The 20,534-nt window shown below is 59.2% G+C and overlaps 1 protein-coding gene across 4 annotated transcripts in view; it reads right to left on the bottom strand.

The window, feature by feature from the left end:
- The window catches only part of FAM118B (family with sequence similarity 118 member B), an 85,272-nt gene extending 65,605 nt beyond the window's left edge, over positions 1-19,667 (bottom strand). Inside the window, exons 1-3 of one of the 4 annotated variants that reach the window (XM_073657406.1) lie at positions 19,449-19,667; positions 5,537-5,610; positions 941-1,193 (exon numbers count right to left, since the gene is read on the bottom strand). In XM_073657406.1, the coding sequence (XP_073513507.1) occupies positions 941-1,193; positions 5,537-5,607 (324 nt within the window). In that variant the 5' untranslated portion in view covers positions 5,608-5,610; positions 19,449-19,667. Of the gene's footprint in view, positions 1-940; positions 1,194-5,536; positions 5,611-7,457; positions 7,599-19,441 lie in introns of those variants that run through there. The other 3 variants (XM_073657405.1, XM_073657408.1, XM_073657407.1) reach the window with 3 other exon arrangements.
- Between the last annotated feature and the right edge of the window lie 867 nt (positions 19,668-20,534).

Here is a 20,534-nt window from a genome sequence, read left to right as displayed (position 1 = left end):
GACCGGTGACCCCTGAGATCACATGATCGCCCCCAGCGTGCGGTACTGACCGGCGACCCCTGAGATCACATGATCGCCCCAGTGCACGACACTGACTGGTGACCCCTGAGATCACATGATCGCCCCCAGGGTGCGGTACTGACTGGCGACCCCTGAGATCACATGATCACCCTCAGTGCACGACACTGACTGGCGACCCCTGTGATCACATGATCGCCCCCAGCGTGCGGCACTGACCGGTGACCCCTGAGATCCCATGATCGCCCCCAGCATGGGGCACTGACTGATGACCCCTGAGATCACATGATCGCCCCCAGCGTGCGGTACTGACCGGCGACCCCTGAGATCACATGATCGCCCCAGTGCACGACACTGACTGGTGACCCCTGAGATCACATGATCGCCCCCAGGGTGCGGTACTGACTGGCGACCCCTGAGATCACATGATCGCCCCCAGGGTGCGGTACTGACTGGCGACCCCTGAGATCACATGATCACCCTCAGTGCACGACACTGACTGGCGACCCCTGTGATCACATGATCGCCCCCAGCGTGCGGCACTGACCGGTGACCCCTGAGATCCCATGATCGCCCCCAGCATGGGGCACTGACTGATGACCCCTGAGATCACATGATCGCCCCCAGTGTGCGGTACTGACCGGCGACCCCTGAGATCACATGATCGCCCCAGTGCACGACACTGACTGGTGACCCCTGAGATCACATGATCGCCCCCAGGGTGCGGTACTGACTGGCGACCCCTGAGATCACATGATCACCCTCAGTGCACGACACTGACTGGCGACCCCTGTGATCACATGATCGCCCCCAGCGTGCGGCACTGACCGGTGACCCCTGAGATCACATGATCGCCCCCAGCATGGGGCACTGACTGGTGACCCCTGAGATCACATGATCGCCCCCAGCGTGCGGCACTGACCGGTGACAGCTTCTGGATGAGGTCGTGGGCCACATGGATCAGGTTCTTGTCCTCATGGAGACATTTCTGGAATTTTTTGCTCTCTTCTTCTTCTAGAAGGTCAAAGTCGTTAGCAGCATCGAGCAGGGCCTGAATTAACCCCTTCCAGGACTTCAGCGCTGGGACTTGTGGTGCTACAGCCGCACTGATACCGGTCCCGATCACCAGCACCAACTCCTGGGGCCTCTTGGTCTTTAGACTTGGTAAAAGTTTCCTAGAAAACACAAAATTCGATCTGATATGACTAATATCGCTATCCGGCATGGTGTGCCCCGCCACCCCCTTCACATGATGATGGTACGACCCTGCACAGAATCCTGCAAGAACTGACATCACATGTGATTTATGACATCAGCTGCTGACATCACCAGAACAAAGGAGGGACAGAGCACTGTGGGGTAACCACTGAAAGGGGATGTCCAGGTCAGGAAAACCAGCGCCACCCTGACCACAGCCAGTGTGTGGTACTGCAGTCTGCTTTGTTCACCACTATGGAGCTCAGCTGCAATGCTGCACACAGGAGGGGCGCTACATATAGAGGGGGAGCTGCACACAGGAGGGGTGCTACATATAGAGGGGGAGCTGCACACAGGAGGGGTGCTACATATAGAGGGGGAGCTGCACACAGGAGGGGTGCTACATATAGAGGGGGAGCTGCACACAGGAGGGGCGCTACAGACAGAGGGGGAGCTGCACACAGGAGGGGCGCTACATATAGAGGGGGAGCTGCACACAGGAGGGGTGCTACATATAGAGGGGGAGCTGCACACAGGAGGGGCGCTACAGACAGAGGGGGAGCTGCACACAGGAGGGACGCTACACACAGGAGGGGCGCTACAGACAGAGGGGGAGCTGCACACAGGAGGGGTGCTACATATAGAGGGGGAGCTGCACACAGGAGGGGCACTACATATAGAGGGGGAGCTGCACACAGGAGGGGCGCTACACACAGGAGGGGCGCTACAGACAGAGGGGGAGCTGCACACAGGAGGGGCGCTACACACAGGAGGGGCGCTACAGACAGAGGGGGAGCTGCACACAGGAGGGGCGCTACAGACAGAGGGGGAGCTGCACACAGGAGGGGCGCTACAGACAGAGGGGGAGCTGCACACAGGAGGGGTGCTACATATAGAGGGGGAGCTACACACAGGAGGGGTGCTACATATAGAGGGGGAGCTGCACACAGGAGGGGCGCTACATATAGAGTGGGAGCTGCACACAGGAGGGGCGCTACATATAGAGGGGGAGCGGCACACAGGAGGGGCGCTACAGACAGAGGGGGAGCTGCACACAGGAGGGGCGCTACAGACAGAGGGGGAGCTGCACACAGGAGGGGTGCTACATATAGAGGGGGAGCTGCACACAGGAGGGGCGCTACATATAGAGGGGGAGCTGCACACAGGAGGGGTGCTACATATAGAGGGGGAGCTGCACACAGGAGGGGCGCTACATATAGAGGGGGAGCTGCACACAGGAGGGGTGCTACATATAGAGGGGGAGCTGCACACAGGAGGGGCGCTACATATAGAGGGGGAGCTGCACACAGGAGGGGTGCTACATATAGAGGGGGAGCTGCACACAGGAGGGGCGCTACATATAGAGGGGGAGCTGCACACAGGAGGGGTGCTACATATAGAGGGGGAGCTGCACACAGGAGGGGTGCTACATATAGAGGGGGAGCTGCACACAGGAGGGGCGCTACATATAGAGGGGGAGCTGCACACAGGAGGGGCGCTACAGACAGAGGGGGCGCTACAGACGTGGGGCGCTGCAAACAGGGGGGTGCTACAGACAGGGGGGGGTGCTGCACACAGGAGGGGCACTACAGACAGGGGGGGCTGCACACAGGAGGGGCGCTGCACACAGGAGGGGGCGCTGAAGACTGGATGGGGTGCTGAAGACTAGAGGGGTGCTACGGATGGGGGGCGCTGCACACAGGAGTGGGCGTGGAAGACAGGAGGAGGAGGGGCGCTGAAGACAGGAGGGGCGCACCAGACAGGAGGGGCGCTGCAGACGGGGGGGCGTTGCAGACGGGGGGGCAGCTTCCCGCAGGCAGGTATTTCTTAGCTTCCCTTCCTCAGATTTGGCAGGGGTTTGTTTAGGAATCAATCCAGGCGGGGGTCCGCTTCCTCTAATTATGCCAAGGTTTTTCTAGGGTCAGGGGTTCATACCGGCAGGGGTCTGCTCCTCGAGTTTGGCAGGGCTCGGCACTAGTAGGTCTGGCAGGGACTTAATGCCACCCAGAAATAGTAAAGGACAAAAGTTTTCCAATAGTATAATGATTACCCCCATAATTTTATGGAAAACGTTAGTCAGCAGTAAACATTCAATGCAGACCATGTGCGAGGCCGTGCGCTCCTGACAACGATGGAAAACGTTTGTCCTTTACTATTTCTGGGTGGCATTGAGGACTTTTATATTGTCTGACTCTCTGATTAATTTGATCAAGAATAGTCCATGTATGTATTGAAAAACTGATGGTACCTCATGTCTGCCATATAGAGACAACTATCATGATACAAATAGAGATTATGTGCAGTGTATAGACGATCTCACTACTGTATACTTTACAATCATGCACTAGCGGCTGTTGCTATTAGGCTGTGTGTATATGATATATATATGACATTTTGATTGAATGTGAACGTGTTATGTAATCTCTGATCTGTATGTAGTGGACTTTGACCACCAAGTAATGATGGAATATATATATATTCACAATGACAACTAATATTTACACCTAGAACCACACTGCTCAGTTTTTTTAGGGGCTTCTTTATACAGGGTTTTGTTTGTTGGTTGAGTGTTTAGGAACTTTTGACATAATAAACTTTATAAATTTTGACATTATACGAATTAGTTTTGATTTTTCTCTAAATGATGGTATGAGAATTAATATAATCACCATACTGTGCCATAATAATACTGCCATATAGTGCTGATGTGATACATCACCATACTGTGCCCTAATACTGCCATATAGTGCTGACGTGATACATCACTATACTGAGCCCCAATAATACTGCCATATAGTTCTGACGTGATACATCACCATACTGTGCCATAATAATACTGCCATATAGTGCTGATGTGATACATCACTATACTGAGCCCCAATAATACTGCCATATAGTGCTGACGTGATACATCACCATACTGTGCCCTAATACTGCCATATAGTGCTGATATGATACATCACTATACTAAGGCCCAATAATACTGCCATATAGTGCTGAAGTGATACATCACAATACTGAGCCCTAATACTGCCATATAGTGCTGACGTGATACATCACCATACTGTGCCCTAATAATACTGCTATATAGTGCTGACGTAATACATCACCATACTGTGCCATAATACTGCCATATAGTGCTGATGTAATACATCACCATACTGTGTCCTAATACTGCCATATAGTGCTGACGTGATACACTCCCAGACTGTGACCTAATAATACTGCCATATAGTGCTGACGTAATACATCACCATACTGTGCCCTAATAATACTGCCATATAGTGCTGCCGTGATACAACACCATACTGTGCCCTAATAATACTGCCATATAATGCTGATGTAATACATCACCATACTGTGCCCTAATAATACTGCCATATAATGCTGACGTAATACATCACCATACTGTGCCATAATACTGCCATATAGTGCTGACATGATACATCACCATACTGTGCCCTAATAATACTGCCATATAGTGCTGACATGATACATCACCATATTGAGCCCTAATAATACTGCCATATAGGCTGACGTAATACATCACCATAATGTGCCCTAATACTGCCATATAGTGCTGACATGATACATCACCATACTGTGCCCTAATAATACTGCCATATAGTGCTGACATGATACATCACCATACTGAGCCCTAATAATACTGCCATATAGGCTGACGTAATACATCACCATAATGTGCCCTAATACTGCCATATAGTGCTGACATGATACATCACCATACTGTGCCCTAATAATACGGCCATATAGTGCTGACGTAATACATCACCATACTGTGCCATAATACTGCCATATAGTGCTGACATGATACATCACCATACTGAGCCCTAATAATACTGCCATATAGGCTGACGTAATACATCACCATAATGTGCCCTAATACTGCCATATAGTGCTGATGTGTTACATCACCATAGTGTGCCCTAATACCGCCATATAGTGCTGACGTGATACATCACCATACTGTGCCCTAATAATACTGCCATATAGTGCACAACACAGTATAGCCCTACAGTGCCTAATACACCCCCAGCCGCCCCCCAATGCAGGTTGCAGAGCCGGGCCGGACATGCTGAGGACGGACTGACGCTGGACGCTTCTCCTGATATGGCGGCAGCAGGGCGCTGCAGTTTTTTCACTGTCCGTTACTTTGTCTCCTTTCCTCCCACCATTGCTTGGGGTGCGGGGCAGTGAGACCCGCACATGAGAACACAGGATTAGACATATCGGGGGGCATTGAAGAATAGTAGCCGTGCTATGCGGCACCTGCGGCTCTGGATGACGGGCGGCCTCTTACCTGGGCTTCTTAGCTGGGGGAATGCCGTCCTGGATCAGCCGCTCCGACTTCAGGTGCAGAGCAGAAGCCATCAACTGCGAGAGAAGATGCAGCGTTACCTCCGAGGGTCTGCGCAGAACGCCGGCATTACCGCATCGGGGTCCATACACTGCACACACCACCGCCACACACCCTGCACGCATCACCGCCCTATACGCCGGCCCCCGTACATCCGCACCGTCCGCCCGTCACCCGCTTCCTCTTGGCCGGACCCTAATTCCCCCCTAACCCTCGGCTGCCCCGGCCGCTCCCCCCGTCCTCCATGATGGTCCCTGGCTCCGCAGACTCACCGCCCAGAGCCGGCGGCCGGGAAGTGATGGGACGAGGGGAGGAAAATCTGGGCCCTGAGAAAGTGGCGTAAAGCAGGAGGAGGCTCAGCGGCCCGCGCGCCTCCGTGGCCTCCGCACCTCTGACCTCTACAAACTAGAAATATGAAAAAATGGGGGAAAAAAAAAGTCTTTGTGCTCAGAAAGCGATGGTTTCCCAGGACAGCGGTGATTGCGGAGAAGACGTCACCATGGCAGCGCCGGCGGGAGCCGGGAGGTGGCCGCCCCGCACATTAGTGACATTCTTCCCGCAGCGCCGTGTTCACCTTTCTGTGCCGGCGACGTCCTGACGGTGCGAGAGCTCAGATCATCGAGACCCTGCAAGGACAAGAAGAGCAGCCCCCACATCTAAAGAACTACAACTCCCAGCATCCCGAGTCCTACATCATAGCGGGGGTGACAGGTTACAGGTGGCTCGCGGTAAGGACATCGTCTCACCTTCATCTTACAATTCGTCACCATTTTCACGATCTCCGCTTCCGGTCAGTGAATGTGAAATTCTTGTTTACATCCGGACCGAACCTTACACGTCTCACAGCTGAGGGTTTGTTACAGTTGTAGCCAATGTGGACAATGCTCTCTGAGCTCCACAGGCTGGACTCCAGACTGACACATTGTAACGAACCTTCAGGCCAGAAACATTTGTGCTGCTGATGAAAAACTGACCAGACTGGATACAAGAGCAACAAACCTTCAGCTGTGAGAAGTACGACATTGGCTGAAGCACTGACAGCAAGCGGAGATCCTGAGAACGGTACAGAAGGGAAACACCGCGGGCCGATGCTTCAATTGCGTCACCTTTTATTTTTTGCTGGTGATATTCGCTGATGTGTCACCAAATTCTTGAAAATGGCGAAAAATCTATTTTTTTTCTTTAACCAGATATTGAGATTTTTTTACCTCCAAAAGTTGCAAAAACTTTAAAAAAAATGAAAGAAAACTCCAGAAAATGGGAGAAAAGGGATGATGAAGCGGAAGATGGTGGGCGCAGCAGTGGCGGACGGTGGAAGCAGCAGCAGATGATGGGCGCAGGGGCGGACGTGGGCACAGCAGTGGCGGACGGTGGACGCAGCAGCAGATGATGGGCGCAGGGGCGGACGTGGGCACAGCAGCGGCGGACGGTGGACGCAGCAGCAGATGATGGGCGCAGGGGCGGACGTGGGCACAGCAGCGGCGGACGGTGGACACAGCAGCAGATGATGGGCGCAGGGGCGGACGGGGGCACAGCAGCGGCGGACGGTGGACACAGCAGCAGACGATGGGAACAGCAGCAGACGATGGGCGCAGCTCTGGATTACCCCAAACAAAAACCCCACACCCCGTGCATTGTTAGCAGAGAATCCAGGATTATAGTGTCAGGAAAACACGTCAGAAACATCACGACCGTCGCACGCAAACGTCTGGTCGCAGACAACCTGGAAATGAAAAACTGAGACGTCCTGTCTCTTTAAGAAGAGCTGACAATCTAATGTACCCACGACTGTCCCCAGTAATAGAAGGGACCCGTCCTCCATCACACGGACTGCGGCACAAGAGCTGACAATCTAACAACGTACATGAGGATGGTGGCGTCGGGTCCTACGTCGCGTCCGGCAGTCAGGATGTGGCCCCAGGCGTCCCGGCAGCTGTGCGGTGTCTGTGCGCTCAGGTGGTGTGCTGCCCGACGAGTCACCGCTCAGGTTTATCTAGGACGGTGACGTAAGTGGAGCTGAGCGTCCGTGCACTGGGGGAGGGGACACTTCTCATCGGGGGCAGTTCCCGCAGCCTGTGCTCTGCTCCTCACAGCTGCGACCCCCCCATGTACGAGCCGCTGGCGCCATAACTGCCCCAAAGTAACAGGCGCGTCCCCCGTCACATCGAGGACGCGTTCACACGCTGCGGTCGGTCACGTTTCACAAGTCGCAGTTTTGGGCTTTGAGCTAGAAGCGACAGCTGCAGAACTCACACGATACAAGCAGAAAGCTCATCCTAACCGCAACGTGTGAACGCGCCCCTGGGTAAGGTCCAGCGAGGCGGCCATGACGGCAGCACCATCGAAAGGAGACGAGAATGGCGGCACATTGCATCCGCGGCCGTCACAAGGAAGCTGAACCGGTGGATTTGGATCCCAGGTCACGATTCTCGTACTTCGCCTCCGCAGACTTCACTGTGACGTACGACCATCGCGACCTGAGTTCACGCGACTTGTGCGCACCGGCAGAAAACCCTGCCCTAATCTGCAGTGACGCCTCCGCCGGCCCCGGGGGGCGCAGTCACAAGCTGCGCTCAGTATTTGGAGTGAAGTTTGCAAAATTCCAGCAAAAATTTTTGCTAAATTTGCAACAAAATCCAAGTGTGAACGCGGCGACGGAGAGCTGCGCCAAAAGGATGGGTGAAATCTGTACGGACCGATTGAGGCTCGATGCGTCACCACGGCGCCGCTGTAAGAATATGGCGTGAATATCAGGCGAGAAGCGGTTCTTACGGAGCAGCTGCCTCCTCGTTCCCATAGAAACTGATTAGAGTCCCGCACAATCCCCCTGTACGAGCAGGATACAGGTGTGCGGGGGGCGGCCATCATACCTGCTCACGGGAACGAGGGGTGACAGCCAACACCACAGCAGAGACGTCACCCTGCTTTCCCAGTGTCCTGCATGGCCAAGGCGTCTGGTTCTTGTGCCCCCCCCCACATTTAGATTGTCAGCTCTTATGGCCAGAGATTCCCCGCATTCACATTCTGGTGTAATTCCCGCTTGTCCGTTGTCACCAGATACATGTGAATGACGCCCAGAGTCTGCGGAGAGGAATCTAGAGGGTCACTAATTTACCCTGGAAGGAATTTGCAGCTTCCCAGCGCCATAAAGCGAGTGGCTGTGCCCCCATATACCCCTCACCCTCCGCTGTGCCAGCTTATCTGTTTACCTTCATTGTTCTTATTACCAGGCAAAGTGCACGTTTACACAAGTATTCACACCCCATCATCAGCAGAAAAAGCAGGACGCAAAAGTGATGAGACAGGACGAAGACCCCAAATACAGCGGCTGTGCGGTGAGGGTCCGTGTACTCTGCAGCCAACAAAACACCGGGCATCAGGTAAATAACGCCGCACAAGACACGAGGCGGCCCCCTGTATGTACTGAGGCTGGGGGACGACATGCGAGCACCACACCGGCAGCGTCCTGGAATCGAGTCGGTTTGCACCAGGATGACTGCGCCAATCACTCCTGACTTGTAACTGCCCAGGCCACAGACTGACACTGGCACCTAAACAGTTAATGAGAGGCGACAGGAGCGAGCGGTGCGGGCAGTGCAACAGGAGCGAGCGGTGCGGGCGGCATAACAGGCGCCTCCTGCGCCCGATACGTGACAGACATGGACGGCGGCAGGAGATAATGACACTAATCGAAGCTACAAGTCAGACGACAAATCTGCGGCAGAATTCGCCGGTCGCTGCACAAACATTGTGCGATTGTCCTGTGTCATCAGGAGCTTGTTCTCCGGGCATCACCTCCTCCGCACCCTCCTCGCTCACACTGGTTTCCGCCTGTCTCTCCTGTGTCTTCAGGAGCTTGTTCTTCGTGCATCACCTCCTCCACACCTCCCCTCGCTCACGCTGGTCTCCACCTGTCTCATCAGGAGCTTGTTCTAAGGGCATCACCTCCTCCGCACCCTCCTCGCTCACGCTGGTCTCCACCTGTCTCTCCTGTATCATACTAGCCAGAATCTGGTCATACTGGTGAGATGTGAAAGACATTGGCATCTTCTTACTGCTCCTATGAATTTCTGTGTGATCATCCATCACATACGGCCCTCACTGCCGCTCATTACTCAGCCACATGTGTGTCTGCAGAATGGGACAATTAGTCACTGACTAATGAGTTATGCATCGGCCAAACATCCTCCATACCCAGCAGTAATACGGCACGTGGCGTGTCACCGGCTGTGTGGACGGGTGAGAAGACATCACTGTATATATATCAGCGTGTGGACCCACAAAACCTCACAACAATCAGTGATCGCCGAGGGCCAGGAATCTGGTGGATCTAGTTTTAAAGAGCAGGATCTTTCCGACTCACAGAGCAGCAACCTTCAGTCTCAGTGCGACACGTGCCGAGAGGCAACCTATGGACTGTGTGCCGCTGTCAATCTGTCTGTCACATTGTTGCAGAGTCTTTTGTCGCTCCTGTGCCGCCTGTCGCTCTGTGCCCTGTCAGTTGCTCTGTGTGCGGTCTGCCGCTCCGTGCACTGTCTGCCACTGTCGGTCGCTCCATGCACTGTCTGTCGCTCCGTACGGTGTCGCTCCATGCGCTGTCTGTTGCTCCGTGCGGCGGTGTCCTTCCGTGCGCTGTCTGTCGCTCCGTGAGCGGTCTGTCACTCCCTGCGCTGTCTTTCCATGCGCTGTCTGTCGCTCCGTGAGCGGTCTGTCACTCCCTGTGCAGTCTGTTGCTCCCTGTGGCGGAGTCCTTCCTGCGCTGTCTGTCGCTCCATGCGCTGTCGCTCCGTGCGGCGGTGTCCTTCCATGCACTGTCTGTCGCTCCGTGCGGCGGTGTCCTTCCATGCACTGTCTGTCGCTCCATGAGCTGTCACTCCGTGAGGCGGTGTCCTTCCGTGCGCTGTCTGTCGCTCCATGCACTGTTGCTCCCTGTGGCGGCGTCCTTCCATGCGCTGTCTGTCGCTCCATGCGCTGTCGCTCCCTGCGGCAGTGTCCTTCCATGCGCTGTCTGTCGCTCCATGCGCTGTCGCTCCCTGTGGCAGTGTCCTTCCATGCGCTGTCTGTCGCTCCCTGCGGCGGTGTCCTTCCATGCGCTGTCTGTCGCTCCATGCGCTGTCGCTCTCTGTGGCGGTGTCCTTCCGTGCGCTGTCTGTCGCTCCTTGCCCTGTCTGTCGCTCTGTGAGCTGTCGCTCCCTGCGGCGGTGTCCTTCCATGCGCTGTCTGTCGCTCCATGCGCTGTCGCTCCCTGTGGCAGTGTCCTTCCGTGCGCTGTCGCTTCCTGCGCTGTCTGTCGCTCCGTACAGCGGTGTCCTTCCATGCGCTGTATGACGCTCCGTACGGCGGTGTCCTTCTGTGCACTGACGCTCCGTGCGCTGTCTCACGCTCCGTACAGTGTTGCTCAATGCGCTGTCTCACGCTCCATATGATATCGCTCCGTGCGCTGTCGGTCGCTCCGTGCGCTGTCAGTCCATGTGCTTTCTGTTACTCCATGCGCTGTCTGTCGCTCCGTACATGACGGTCTGTGCGCTGTCTGTCGCTCCGTACGCTGTCGCTCTTTACGCTGTCTGTCGCTCCATGCACTGTCGCTCCGTACACTGTCTGTCGCTCCGCATGCTGTCTTTCACTCCGCGCGCTGTCGCTCTGTACGCTGTCTATCGCTCCGTGCGCTATCGCTCTGCACGCTGTCTGTCGCTCCGCGCGCTGTCTGTCGCTCCGCGCGCTGTCTGTCGCTCTGCGCTCTGTTGCTCCGTGCGCTGTCTGTCGCTCCGAGCGCTGTCTGTCGCTCCGCGCGCTGTCTGTCGCTCCGCGTGCTGTCTGTCGCTCTGCGCTCTGTTGCTCCGTGCGCTGTCTGTCACTCCGAGCGCTGTCTGTCGCTCCGCGCGCTGTCTGTCGCTCCGCGTGCTGTCTGTCGCTCCGCGTGCTGTCTGTCGCTCTGCACTCTGTTGCTCCGTGAGCTGTCTGTCGCTCCGCGCGCTGTCTGTCGCTCCGCGCACTGTCTGTCGCTCCGCGCTCTGTTGCTCCGTGCGCTGTCTGTCGCTCCGTGCGCAGTCTGTCGCTCCGTGCGCAGTCTGTCGCTCCGTGCGCAGTCTGTCGCTCCGTGCGCAGTCTGTCGCTCCGTGCGCAGTCTGTCGCTCCGTGCGCTGTCTGTTGCTCCGAGCGCTGTCTGTCGCTCTGCGCTCTGTTGCTCCGTGCGCTGTCTGTCGCTCCGCGCTCTGTTGCTCTGTGCGCTGTCTGTCGCTCCGCGCTCTGTTGCTCCGCACGCTGTCTGTCGCTCCGCGCGCTGTCTGTCGCTCCGCGCTGTCGCTCCGTGCACTGTCTGTCGCTCCGTGCGCTGTCTGTTGCTCCGAGCGCTGTCTGTCGCTCTGCGCTCTGTTGCTCCGTGCGCTGTCTGTCGCTCCGCACGCTGTCTGTCGCTCCGCGCTCTGTTGCTCCGTGCACTGTCTGTCGCTCTGCGCTCTGTTGCTCCGTACGCTGTCTGTCGCTCCGCGCGCTGTCTGTCGCTCCGCGCTCTGTTGCTCCGTGCACTGTCTGTCGCTCTGCGCTCTGTTGCTCCGCACGCTGTCTGTCGCTCCGCGCGCTGTCTGTCGCTCCGCGCGCTGTCTGTCGCTCTGCGCTCTGTTGCTCCGCGCGCTGTCTGTCGCTCCGCGCGCTGTCTGTCGCTCCGCGCTCTGTCGCTCCGTGCGCTGTCTGTCGCTCCGTGCGCTGTCTGTTGCTCCGAGCGCTGTCTGTCGCTCTGCGCTCTGTTGCTCCGTGCGCTGTCTGTCACTCCGCGCGCTGTCGCTCTGTACGCTGTCTATCGCTCCATGCGCTGTCGCTCTGCACGCTGTCTGTCGCTCCGCGCGCTGTCTGTCGCTCCGCGCGCTGTCTGTCGCTCTGCGCTCTGTTGCTCCGTGCGCTGTCTGTCGCTCCGTGCGCTGTCTGTCGCTCTGCGCTCTGTTGCTCCGTGCGCTGTCTGTCGCTCCGTGCGCTGTCTGTCGCTCCGAGCGCTGTCTGTCGCTCCGCGCGCTGTCTGTCGCTCCGCGCGCTGTCTGTCGCTCCGCGTGCTGTCTGTCGCTCTGCGCTCTGTTGCTCCGTGCGCTGTCTGTCGCTCCGTGCGCTGTCTGTCGCTCCGAGCGCTGTCTGTCGCTCCGCGCGCTGTCTGTCGCTCCGCGTGCTGTCTATCGCTCTGCGCTCTGTTGCTCCGTGAGCTGTCTGTCGCTCCACGCGCTGTCTGTCGCTCCGCGCACTGTCTGTCGCTCCGCGCTCTGTTGCTCCGTGCGCAGTCTGTCGCTCCGTGCGCAGTCTGTCGCTCCGTGCGCTGTCTGTCGCTCCGTGCGCTGTCTGTCGCTCCGTGCGCTGTCTGTTGCTCCGAGCGCTGTCTGTCGCTCTGCGCTCTGTTGCTCCGTGCGCTGTCTGTCGCTCCGCGCTCTGTTGCTCCGTGCGCTGTCTGTCGCTCCGCGCTCTGTTGCTCCGCACGCTGTCTGTCGCTCCGCGCGCTGTCTGTCGCTCCGCGCTCTGTCGCTCCGTGCACTGTCTGTTGCTCCGAGCGCTGTCTGTCGCTCTGCGCTCTGTTGCTCCGTGCGCTGTCTGTCGCTCCGCGCGCTGTCTGTCGCTCCGCGCTCTGTTGCTCCGTGCACTGTCTGTCGCTCTGCGCTCTGTTGCTCCGTACGCTGTCTGTCGCTCCCCGCGCTGTCTGTCGCTCCGCGCTCTGTTGCTCCGTGCACTGTCTGTCGCTCTGCGCTCTGTTGCTCCGCACGCTGTCTGTCGCTCCGTGCGCAGTCTGTCGCTCCGTGCGCTGTCTGTCGCTCCGTGCGCTGTCTGTTGCTCCGAGCGCTGTCTGTCGCTCTGCGCTCTGTTGCTCCGTGCGCTGTCTGTCGCTCCGCGCTCTGTTGCTCCGTGCGCTGTCTGTCGCTCCGCGCTCTGTTGCTCCGCACGCTGTCTGTCGCTCCGCGCGCTGTCTGTCGCTCCGCGCTCTGTCGCTCCGTGCACTGTCTGTCGCTCCGTGCGCTGTCTGTTGCTCCGAGCGCTGTCTGTCGCTCTGCGCTCTGTTGCTCCGTGCGCTGTCTGTCGCTCCGCGCGCTGTCTGTCGCTCCGCGCTCTGTTGCTCCGTGCACTGTCTGTCGCTCTGCGCTCTGTTGCTCCGTACGCTGTCTGTCGCTCCCCGCGCTGTCTGTCGCTCCGCGCTGTTGCTCCGTGCACTGTCTGTCGCTCTGGCTCTGTTGCTCCGCACGCTGTCTGTCGCTCCGTGCGCTGTCTGTCGCTCCGTGCGCTGTCTGTCGCTCCGTGCGCTGTCTGTTGCTCCGAGCGCTGTCTGTCGTTCCGCACTCTGTTGCTCCGTGCGCTGTCTGTCGCTCCGCGCTCTGTTGCTCCGTGCACTGTCTGTCGCTCTGCGCTCTGTTGCTCCGTACGCTGTCTGTCGCTCCCGCGCTCTGTTGCTCCGTACGCTGTCTGTCGCTCCCGCGCTGTCTGTCGCTCCGCGCTGTCTGTCGCTCCGCGCTCTGTTGCTCCGTGCGCTGTCTGTCGCTCCGTGCTCTGTTGCTCCGTGCGCTGTCTGTCGCTCCGTGCGCTGTCTGTTGCTCCGAGCGCTGTCTGTCGCTCCACGCTCTGTCGCTCCGCGCGCTGTCTGTCGCTCCGCGCTCTGTCTGTCGCTCCGCGCTCTGTTGCTCCGTGCGCTGTCTGTCGCTCCGTGCGCTGTCTGTTGCTCCGAGCGCTGTCTGTCGCTCTGCGCTCTGTCGCTCCCCGCGCTGTCTGTCGCTCCCCGCGCTGTCTGTCGCTCCCCGCGCTGTCTGTCGCTCCGCGCTCTGTTGCTCCGTGCGCTGTCTGTCGCTCTGTGCGCTGTCTGTCGCTCTGTTGCTCCCCGCGCTGTCTGTCGCTCTGCGCTCTGTCGCTCCGTGCGCTGTCTGTCGCTCCGCGCGCTGTCTGTCGCTCCGTACGCTGTCTGTCGCTCCCCGCGCTGTCTGTCGCTCCGCGCGCTGTCTGTCGCTCTACGCTCTGTTGCTCCCCGCGCTGTCTGTCGCTCCGCGCGCTGTCTGTCGCTCCGCGCGCTGTCTGTCGCTCCGCACGCTGTCTGTCGCTCCGCACGCTGTCTGTCGCTCCGCGCGCTGTCTGTCGCTCCGTGCGCTGTCTGTCGCTCCGCACGCTGTCTGTCGCTCCGCGCGCTGTTGTTCCATTGTTGTGCTGTCTGTTGCTCCGTACGCTGTCTGTCGCTCCGCGCGCTGTCTGTCGCTCCGTGCGCTCTGTCGCTCCGTGCGCTGTCTGTCGCTCCGCGCTCTGTCGCTCTGCGCTCTGTTGCTCCGTACGCTGTCTGTCGCTCTGTGCTCAGTTGCTCCGTACGCTGTCTGTCGCTCTGCGCTCTGTTGCTCCGTACGCTGTCTGTCGCTCCGCGCGCTGTCTGTCGCTCCGCGCTCTGTTGCTCCGTACGCTGTCTGTCGCTCTGCACGCTGTCTGTCGCTCCGTGCGCTGTCTGTCGCTCCGTGCGCTGTCTGTTGCTCTGCGCTCTGTTGCTCCGTGCGCTGTCTGTCGCTCTGCGCTCTGTCGCTCCGCGCGCTGTCTGTCGCTCCGCGCGCTGTCTGTCGCTCCGCGCGCTGTCTGTCGCTCCGTGCGCTGTCTGTCGCTCCGTGCGCTGTCTGTCGCTCCGAGCGCTGTCTGTCGCTCCGCGCTCTGTTGCTCCGTGCGCTGTCTGTCGCTCCGCGCTCTGTTGCTCCGTGCACTGTCTGTCGCTCTGCGCTCTGTTGCTCCGTGCGCTGTCTGTCCCTCCCGCGCTGTCTGTCGCTCCGCGCTCTGTTGCTCCGTGCACTGTCTGTCGCTCCGTGCGCTGTCTGTCGCTCCGTGCGCTGTCTGTTGCTCCGAGCGCTGTCTGTCGCTCTGCGCTCTGTCGCTCCCCGCGCTGTCTGTCGCTCCCCGCGCTGTCTGTCGCTCCGCGCGCTGTCTGTCGCTCCGCACGCTGTCTGTTGCTCCGCACGCTGTCTGTCGCTCCGCGCGCTGTCTGTCGCTCCGTGCGCTGTCTGTCGCTCTGTGCGCTGTCTGTCGCTCCGCGCTCTGTTGCTCCGTGCGCTGTCTGTCGCTCTGTGCGCTGTCTGTCGCTCTGTGTGCTGTCTGTCGCTCTGCGCTCTGTTGCTCCCCGCGCTGTCTGTCGCTCTGCGCTGTCGCTCCGTGCGCTGTCTGTCGCTCCGCGCGCTGTCTGTCGCTCCGCGCGCTGTCTGTCGCTCCGCGCGCTGTCTGTCGCTCCGCGCGCTGTCTGTCGCTCCGCGCGCTGTCTGTCGCTCCGCGCGCTGTCTGTCGCTCTGTGTGCTGTCTGTCGCTCTGCGCTCTGTTGCTCCCCGCGCTGTCTGTCGCTCTGCGCTCTGTCGCTCCGCGCGCTGTCTGTCGCTCCGCGCGCTGTCTGTCGCTCCCCGCGCTGTCTGTCGCTCCCCGCGCTGTCTGTCGCTCCTCGCGCTGTCTGTTGCTCCGTGCGCTGTCTGTCGCTCTGTGCGCTGTCTGTTGCTCCGTACGCTGTCTGTCGCTCCGCGCGCTGTTGTTCCATTGTTGTGCTGTCTGTTGCTCCGTGCGCTGTCTGTCGCTCTGTGCGCTGTCTGTCACTCTGCGCTCAGTTGCTCCGTACGCTGTCTGTCGCTCCGTGCGCTGTCTGTCGCTCTGTGCGCTGTCGCTCCGTACGCTGTCTGTCGCTCCGCGCGCTGTCTGTCGCTCCGCGCTCTGTTGCTCCGTACGCTGTCTGTTGCTCCGCGCGCTGTCTGTCGCTCCGCGCTCTGTTGCTCCGTACGCTGTCTGTCGCTCCGCGCGCTGTCTGTCGCTCCGCGCGCTGTCTGTTGCTCCGTGCGCTGTCTGTCGCTCCGCGCGCTGTTGTTCCATTGTTGCGCTGTCTGTCGCTCTGCGCTCTGTCGCTCCCCGCGCTGTCTGTCGCTCCCCGCGCTGTTGTTCCATTGTTGTGCTGTCTGTCGCTCCGCGTGCTGTCTGTCGCTCCCCGCGCTGTCTGTCGCTCCCCGCGCTGTCTGTCGCTCCCCGCGCTGTCTGTTGCTCCCCGCGCTGTCTGTCGCTCCGCGCGCTGTTGTTCCATTGTTGCGCTGTCTGTCGCTCTGCGCTCTGTTGCTCCGCGCGCTCTGTCGCTCTGTGCGCTGTCTGTCGCTCCCCGCACTGTTGTTCCATTGTTGTGCTGTCTGTCGCTCCCCGCGCTGTCTGTTGCTCCGCGCGCTGTTGTTCCATTGTTGCGCTGTCTGTTGCTCCGCGCGCTGTTGTTCCATTGTTGTGCTGTCTGTCGCTCCCCGCGCTGTCTGTCGCTCCCCGCACTGTATGTCGCTCCCCGCGCTGTCTGTCGCTCCGCGCGCTGTTGTTCCATTGTTGCGCTGTCTGTTGCTCCGCGCGCTGTTGTTCCATTGTTGTGCTGTCTGTCGCTCCCCGCGCTGTCTGTCGCTCCCCGCGCTGTCTGTCGCTCCGCGCGCTGTCTGTCGCTCCGTGCGCTGTTGTTCCATTGTTGCGCTGTCTGTCGCTCTGCGCTCTGTCGCTCCGCGCGCTGTCTGTCGCTCCGCGCGCTGTCTGTCGCTCCGCGCGCTGTTGTTCCATTGTTGCGCTGTCTGTCGCTCTGCGCTCTGTTGCTCCGCGCGCTGTCTGTCGCTCCCCGCGCTGTTGTTCCATTGTTGTGCTGTCTGTCGCTCCGCGTGCTGTCTGTCGCTCCCCGCGCTGTCTGTTGCTTCGCGCGCTGTTGTTCCATTGTTGCGCTGTCTGTTGCTCCGCGCGCTGTTGTTCCATTGTTGTGCTGTCTGTCGCTCCCCGCGCTGTCTGTCGCTCCCCGCGCTGTCTGTCGCTCCGCGCGCTGTTGTTCCATTGTTGCGCTGTCTGTCGCTCTGCGCTGTCGCTCCGCGCGCTGTCTGTCGCTCCGCGCGCTGTTGTTCCATTGTTGCGCTGTCTGTCGCTCTGCGCTCTGTTGCTCCGCGCGCTGTCTGTCGCTCTGTGCGCTGTCTGTCGCTCCCCGCGCTGTTGTTCCATTGTTGTGCTGTCTGTCGCTCCGCGCGCTGTTGTTCCATTGTTGCGCTGTCTGTTGCTCCGCGTGCTGTTGTTCCATTGTTGTGCTGTCTGTCGCTCCCGGCGCTGTCTGTCGCTCCCCGCGCTGTCTGTTGCTCCCCGCGCTGTCTGTCGCTCCCCGCGCTGTCTGTCGCTCCGCGCGCTGTTGTTCCATTGTTGCGCTGTCTGTCGCTCTGCGCTGTCGCTCCGCGCGCTGTCTGTCGCTCCGCGCGCTGTTGTTCCATTGTTGCGCTGTCTGTCGCTCTGCGCTCTGTTGCTCCGCGCGCTGTCTGTCGCTCTGTGCGCTGTCTGTCGCTCCCCGCGCTGTTGTTCCATTGTTGTGCTGTCTGTCGCTCCGCGCGCTGTTGTTCCATTGTTGCGCTGTCTGTTGCTCCGCGTGCTGTTGTTCCATTGTTGTGCTGTCTGTCGCTCCCGGCGCTGTCTGTCGCTCCCCGCGCTGTCTGTTGCTCCCCGCGCTGTCTGTCGCTCCCCGCGCTGTCTGTCGCTCCCCGCGCTGTCTGTTGCTCCGCGCGCTGTTGTTCCATTGTTGCGCTGTCTGTTGCTCCGCGCGCTGTTGTTCCATTGTTGCGCTGTCTGTTGCTCCGCGCGCTGTTGTTCCATTGTTGCGCTGTCTGTCGCTCCCGGAGCTGTCTGTCGCTCCCCGCGCTGTCTGTCGCTCCGCGCGCTGTTGTTCCATTGTTGCGCTGTCTGTCGCTCTGCGCTCTGTCGCTCCGCGCACTGTCTGTCGCTCCGCGCACTGTCTGTCGCTCCGCGCGCTGTCTGTCGCTCCGCGCTCTGTTGCTCCGTGCGCTGTCTGTCGCTCCGCGCTCTGTTGCTCCGTACGCTGTCTGTCGCTCAGCGCTCTGTCGCTCCGCGCGCTGTCTGTCGCTCCGCGCTCTGTTGCTCCGTGCGCTGTCTGTCGCTCCGCGCTCTGTTGCTCCGTACGCTGTCTGTCGCTCAGCGCTCTGTCGCTCCGCGCGCTGTCTGTCGCTCCGCGCTCTGTTGCTCCGTGCGCTGTCTGTCGCTCCGCGCTCTGTTGCTCCGTGCGCTGTCTGTCGCTCCGCGCTCTGTTGCTCCGTGCGCTGTCTGTCGCTCAGCGCTGTCGCTCCGCGCTGTCGCTCCGCGCGCTGTCTGTCGCTCAGCGCTCTGTCGCTCCGCGCGCTGTCTGTCGATCCGCGCTCTGTTGCTCCGTGCGCTGTCTGTCGCTCCGCGCTCTGTTGCTCCGTACGCTGTCTGTCGCTCAGCGCTCTGTCGCTCTGTGCGCTGTCTGTCGCTCCGCGCTCTGTCGCTCCCCGTGCTGTCTGTCGCTCTGTCGCTCCGCGCGCTGTCTGTCGCTCCGCGCTCTGTTGCTCCGTGCGCTGTCTGTCGCTCCGCGCTCTGTTGCTCCGTACGCTGTCTGTCGCTCAGCGCTCTGTCGCTCCGCGCGCTGTCTGTCGCTCCGCGCTCTGTTGCTCCGTGCGCTGTCTGTCGCTCCGCGCTCTGTTGCTCCGTGCGCTGTCTGTCGCTCCGCGCTCTGTTGCTCCGTGCGCTGTCTGTCGCTCAGCGCTGTCGCTCCGCGCTGTCGCTCCGCGCGCTGTCTGTCGCTCAGCGCTCTGTCGCTCCGCGCGCTGTCTGTCGATCCGCGCTCTGTTGCTCCGTGCGCTGTCTGTCGCTCCGCGCTCTGTTGCTCCGTACGCTGTCTGTCGCTCAGCGCTCTGTCGCTCTGTGCGCTGTCTGTCGCTCCGCGCTCTGTCGCTCCCCGTGCTGTCTGTCGCTCTGTCGCTCCGCGCGCTGTCTGTCGCTCCGCGCTCTGTTGCTCCGCGCGCTGTCTGTCGCTCTGTGATGTTGCTCCATTGTTTCCCTGTTACTGTCACATTGTGCAGTTGCCATGGTTACCTGTTACCTTGTGTCTGCCCTGCTGTTTCCTATGTGGGCGCTGAGGTGTTGCAGTCTGCGTTCCGTCTGCGTTCTGTGTCACCTCAGACTGTAAAACGCATCATTGTGTTTCCTGCGTGTCTGCCGCATTCATCCAGCGCTGAGAGCGGACATCACAGTACGGGAACCGCCGGGGACAAACCTACTGCTAACGCGAATCCATCTACTCACTGATGCCGGCAATTGCAGCTACACATAGCGAATATGGAGCTCTGCTGACCTCTGGTGGAAGGTCTTTAGTACTGTAGCCACGAAACATGGAGCTCTGCTGACATCTGGTGGATAATTTTTACTACTTCAGTCACCGAATATGGAGCTCTGCTGACCTCTGGTGGATGCTTTCTGTCACTGTAGCCACAGAATATTGAGCTCTGCTGACATCTGGTGGATGGCTTTGCTACTGCAGCCACGTAATATGGTTCTTTGCTATCATCTGGTGGACGATTTTTGCTACTGCAGCCACAGACTATTGAGCTCTGCTGACCTCTAGCGGATAGGCTCTGCTAACTGCATCTGTTTATAGAGATTATGGAGCTCCGCTGACCTCTGGTGGATGATATTTGCTACTACGTCAAGGAACATGGAGCTCTGCTGACCTCTGGCGGATAGACTCTGCTACTGCAGCAGTTTATAGCAAATAATGGAGCTCTGCTGACCTTTGGTGGATGATATTTGCTAGTGCGCGACAGAAAATTGAGCTCTCCTGTCCTCTAGTGGATAGACTTTGCTTACTGCAACTGATTATAGCGAATATGGAGCTCTGCTGACCTCTGGTGGAAAGTTTTTATTACTGCGTCATGGAACATGGAGCTCTCCTATCCTCTGGCAGAGAGGCTCTACTGCTGTACCTGCTTATAATTACTAAGGAGCTCTGCTGACCTCTGGTGGATGATATTTGCTACTTGAGTTACCGAATATGGAGCTTTGCTGACCTCTGGTGGATAATTTTTGCTACTGCAGCCAAAGACTATTGAGCTCTACTGACCTCTGGCGGCTAGACTATGGTACTGCAGCTGTTTATAGCGAATATGGAGTTTTGCTGACCTCTGGTGGA

Source organism: Phyllobates terribilis, unplaced genomic scaffold (genome assembly GCF_046119375.1).
Source record: "Phyllobates terribilis strain yellow unplaced genomic scaffold, ASM4611937v1 Scaffold_12__6_contigs__length_324123572, whole genome shotgun sequence".
NCBI lineage: Eukaryota > Metazoa > Chordata > Amphibia > Anura > Dendrobatidae > Phyllobates > Phyllobates terribilis.
Note: the sequence above shows the minus strand (reverse complement) of the source record. Positions and strands in the feature narration are given on the sequence as shown.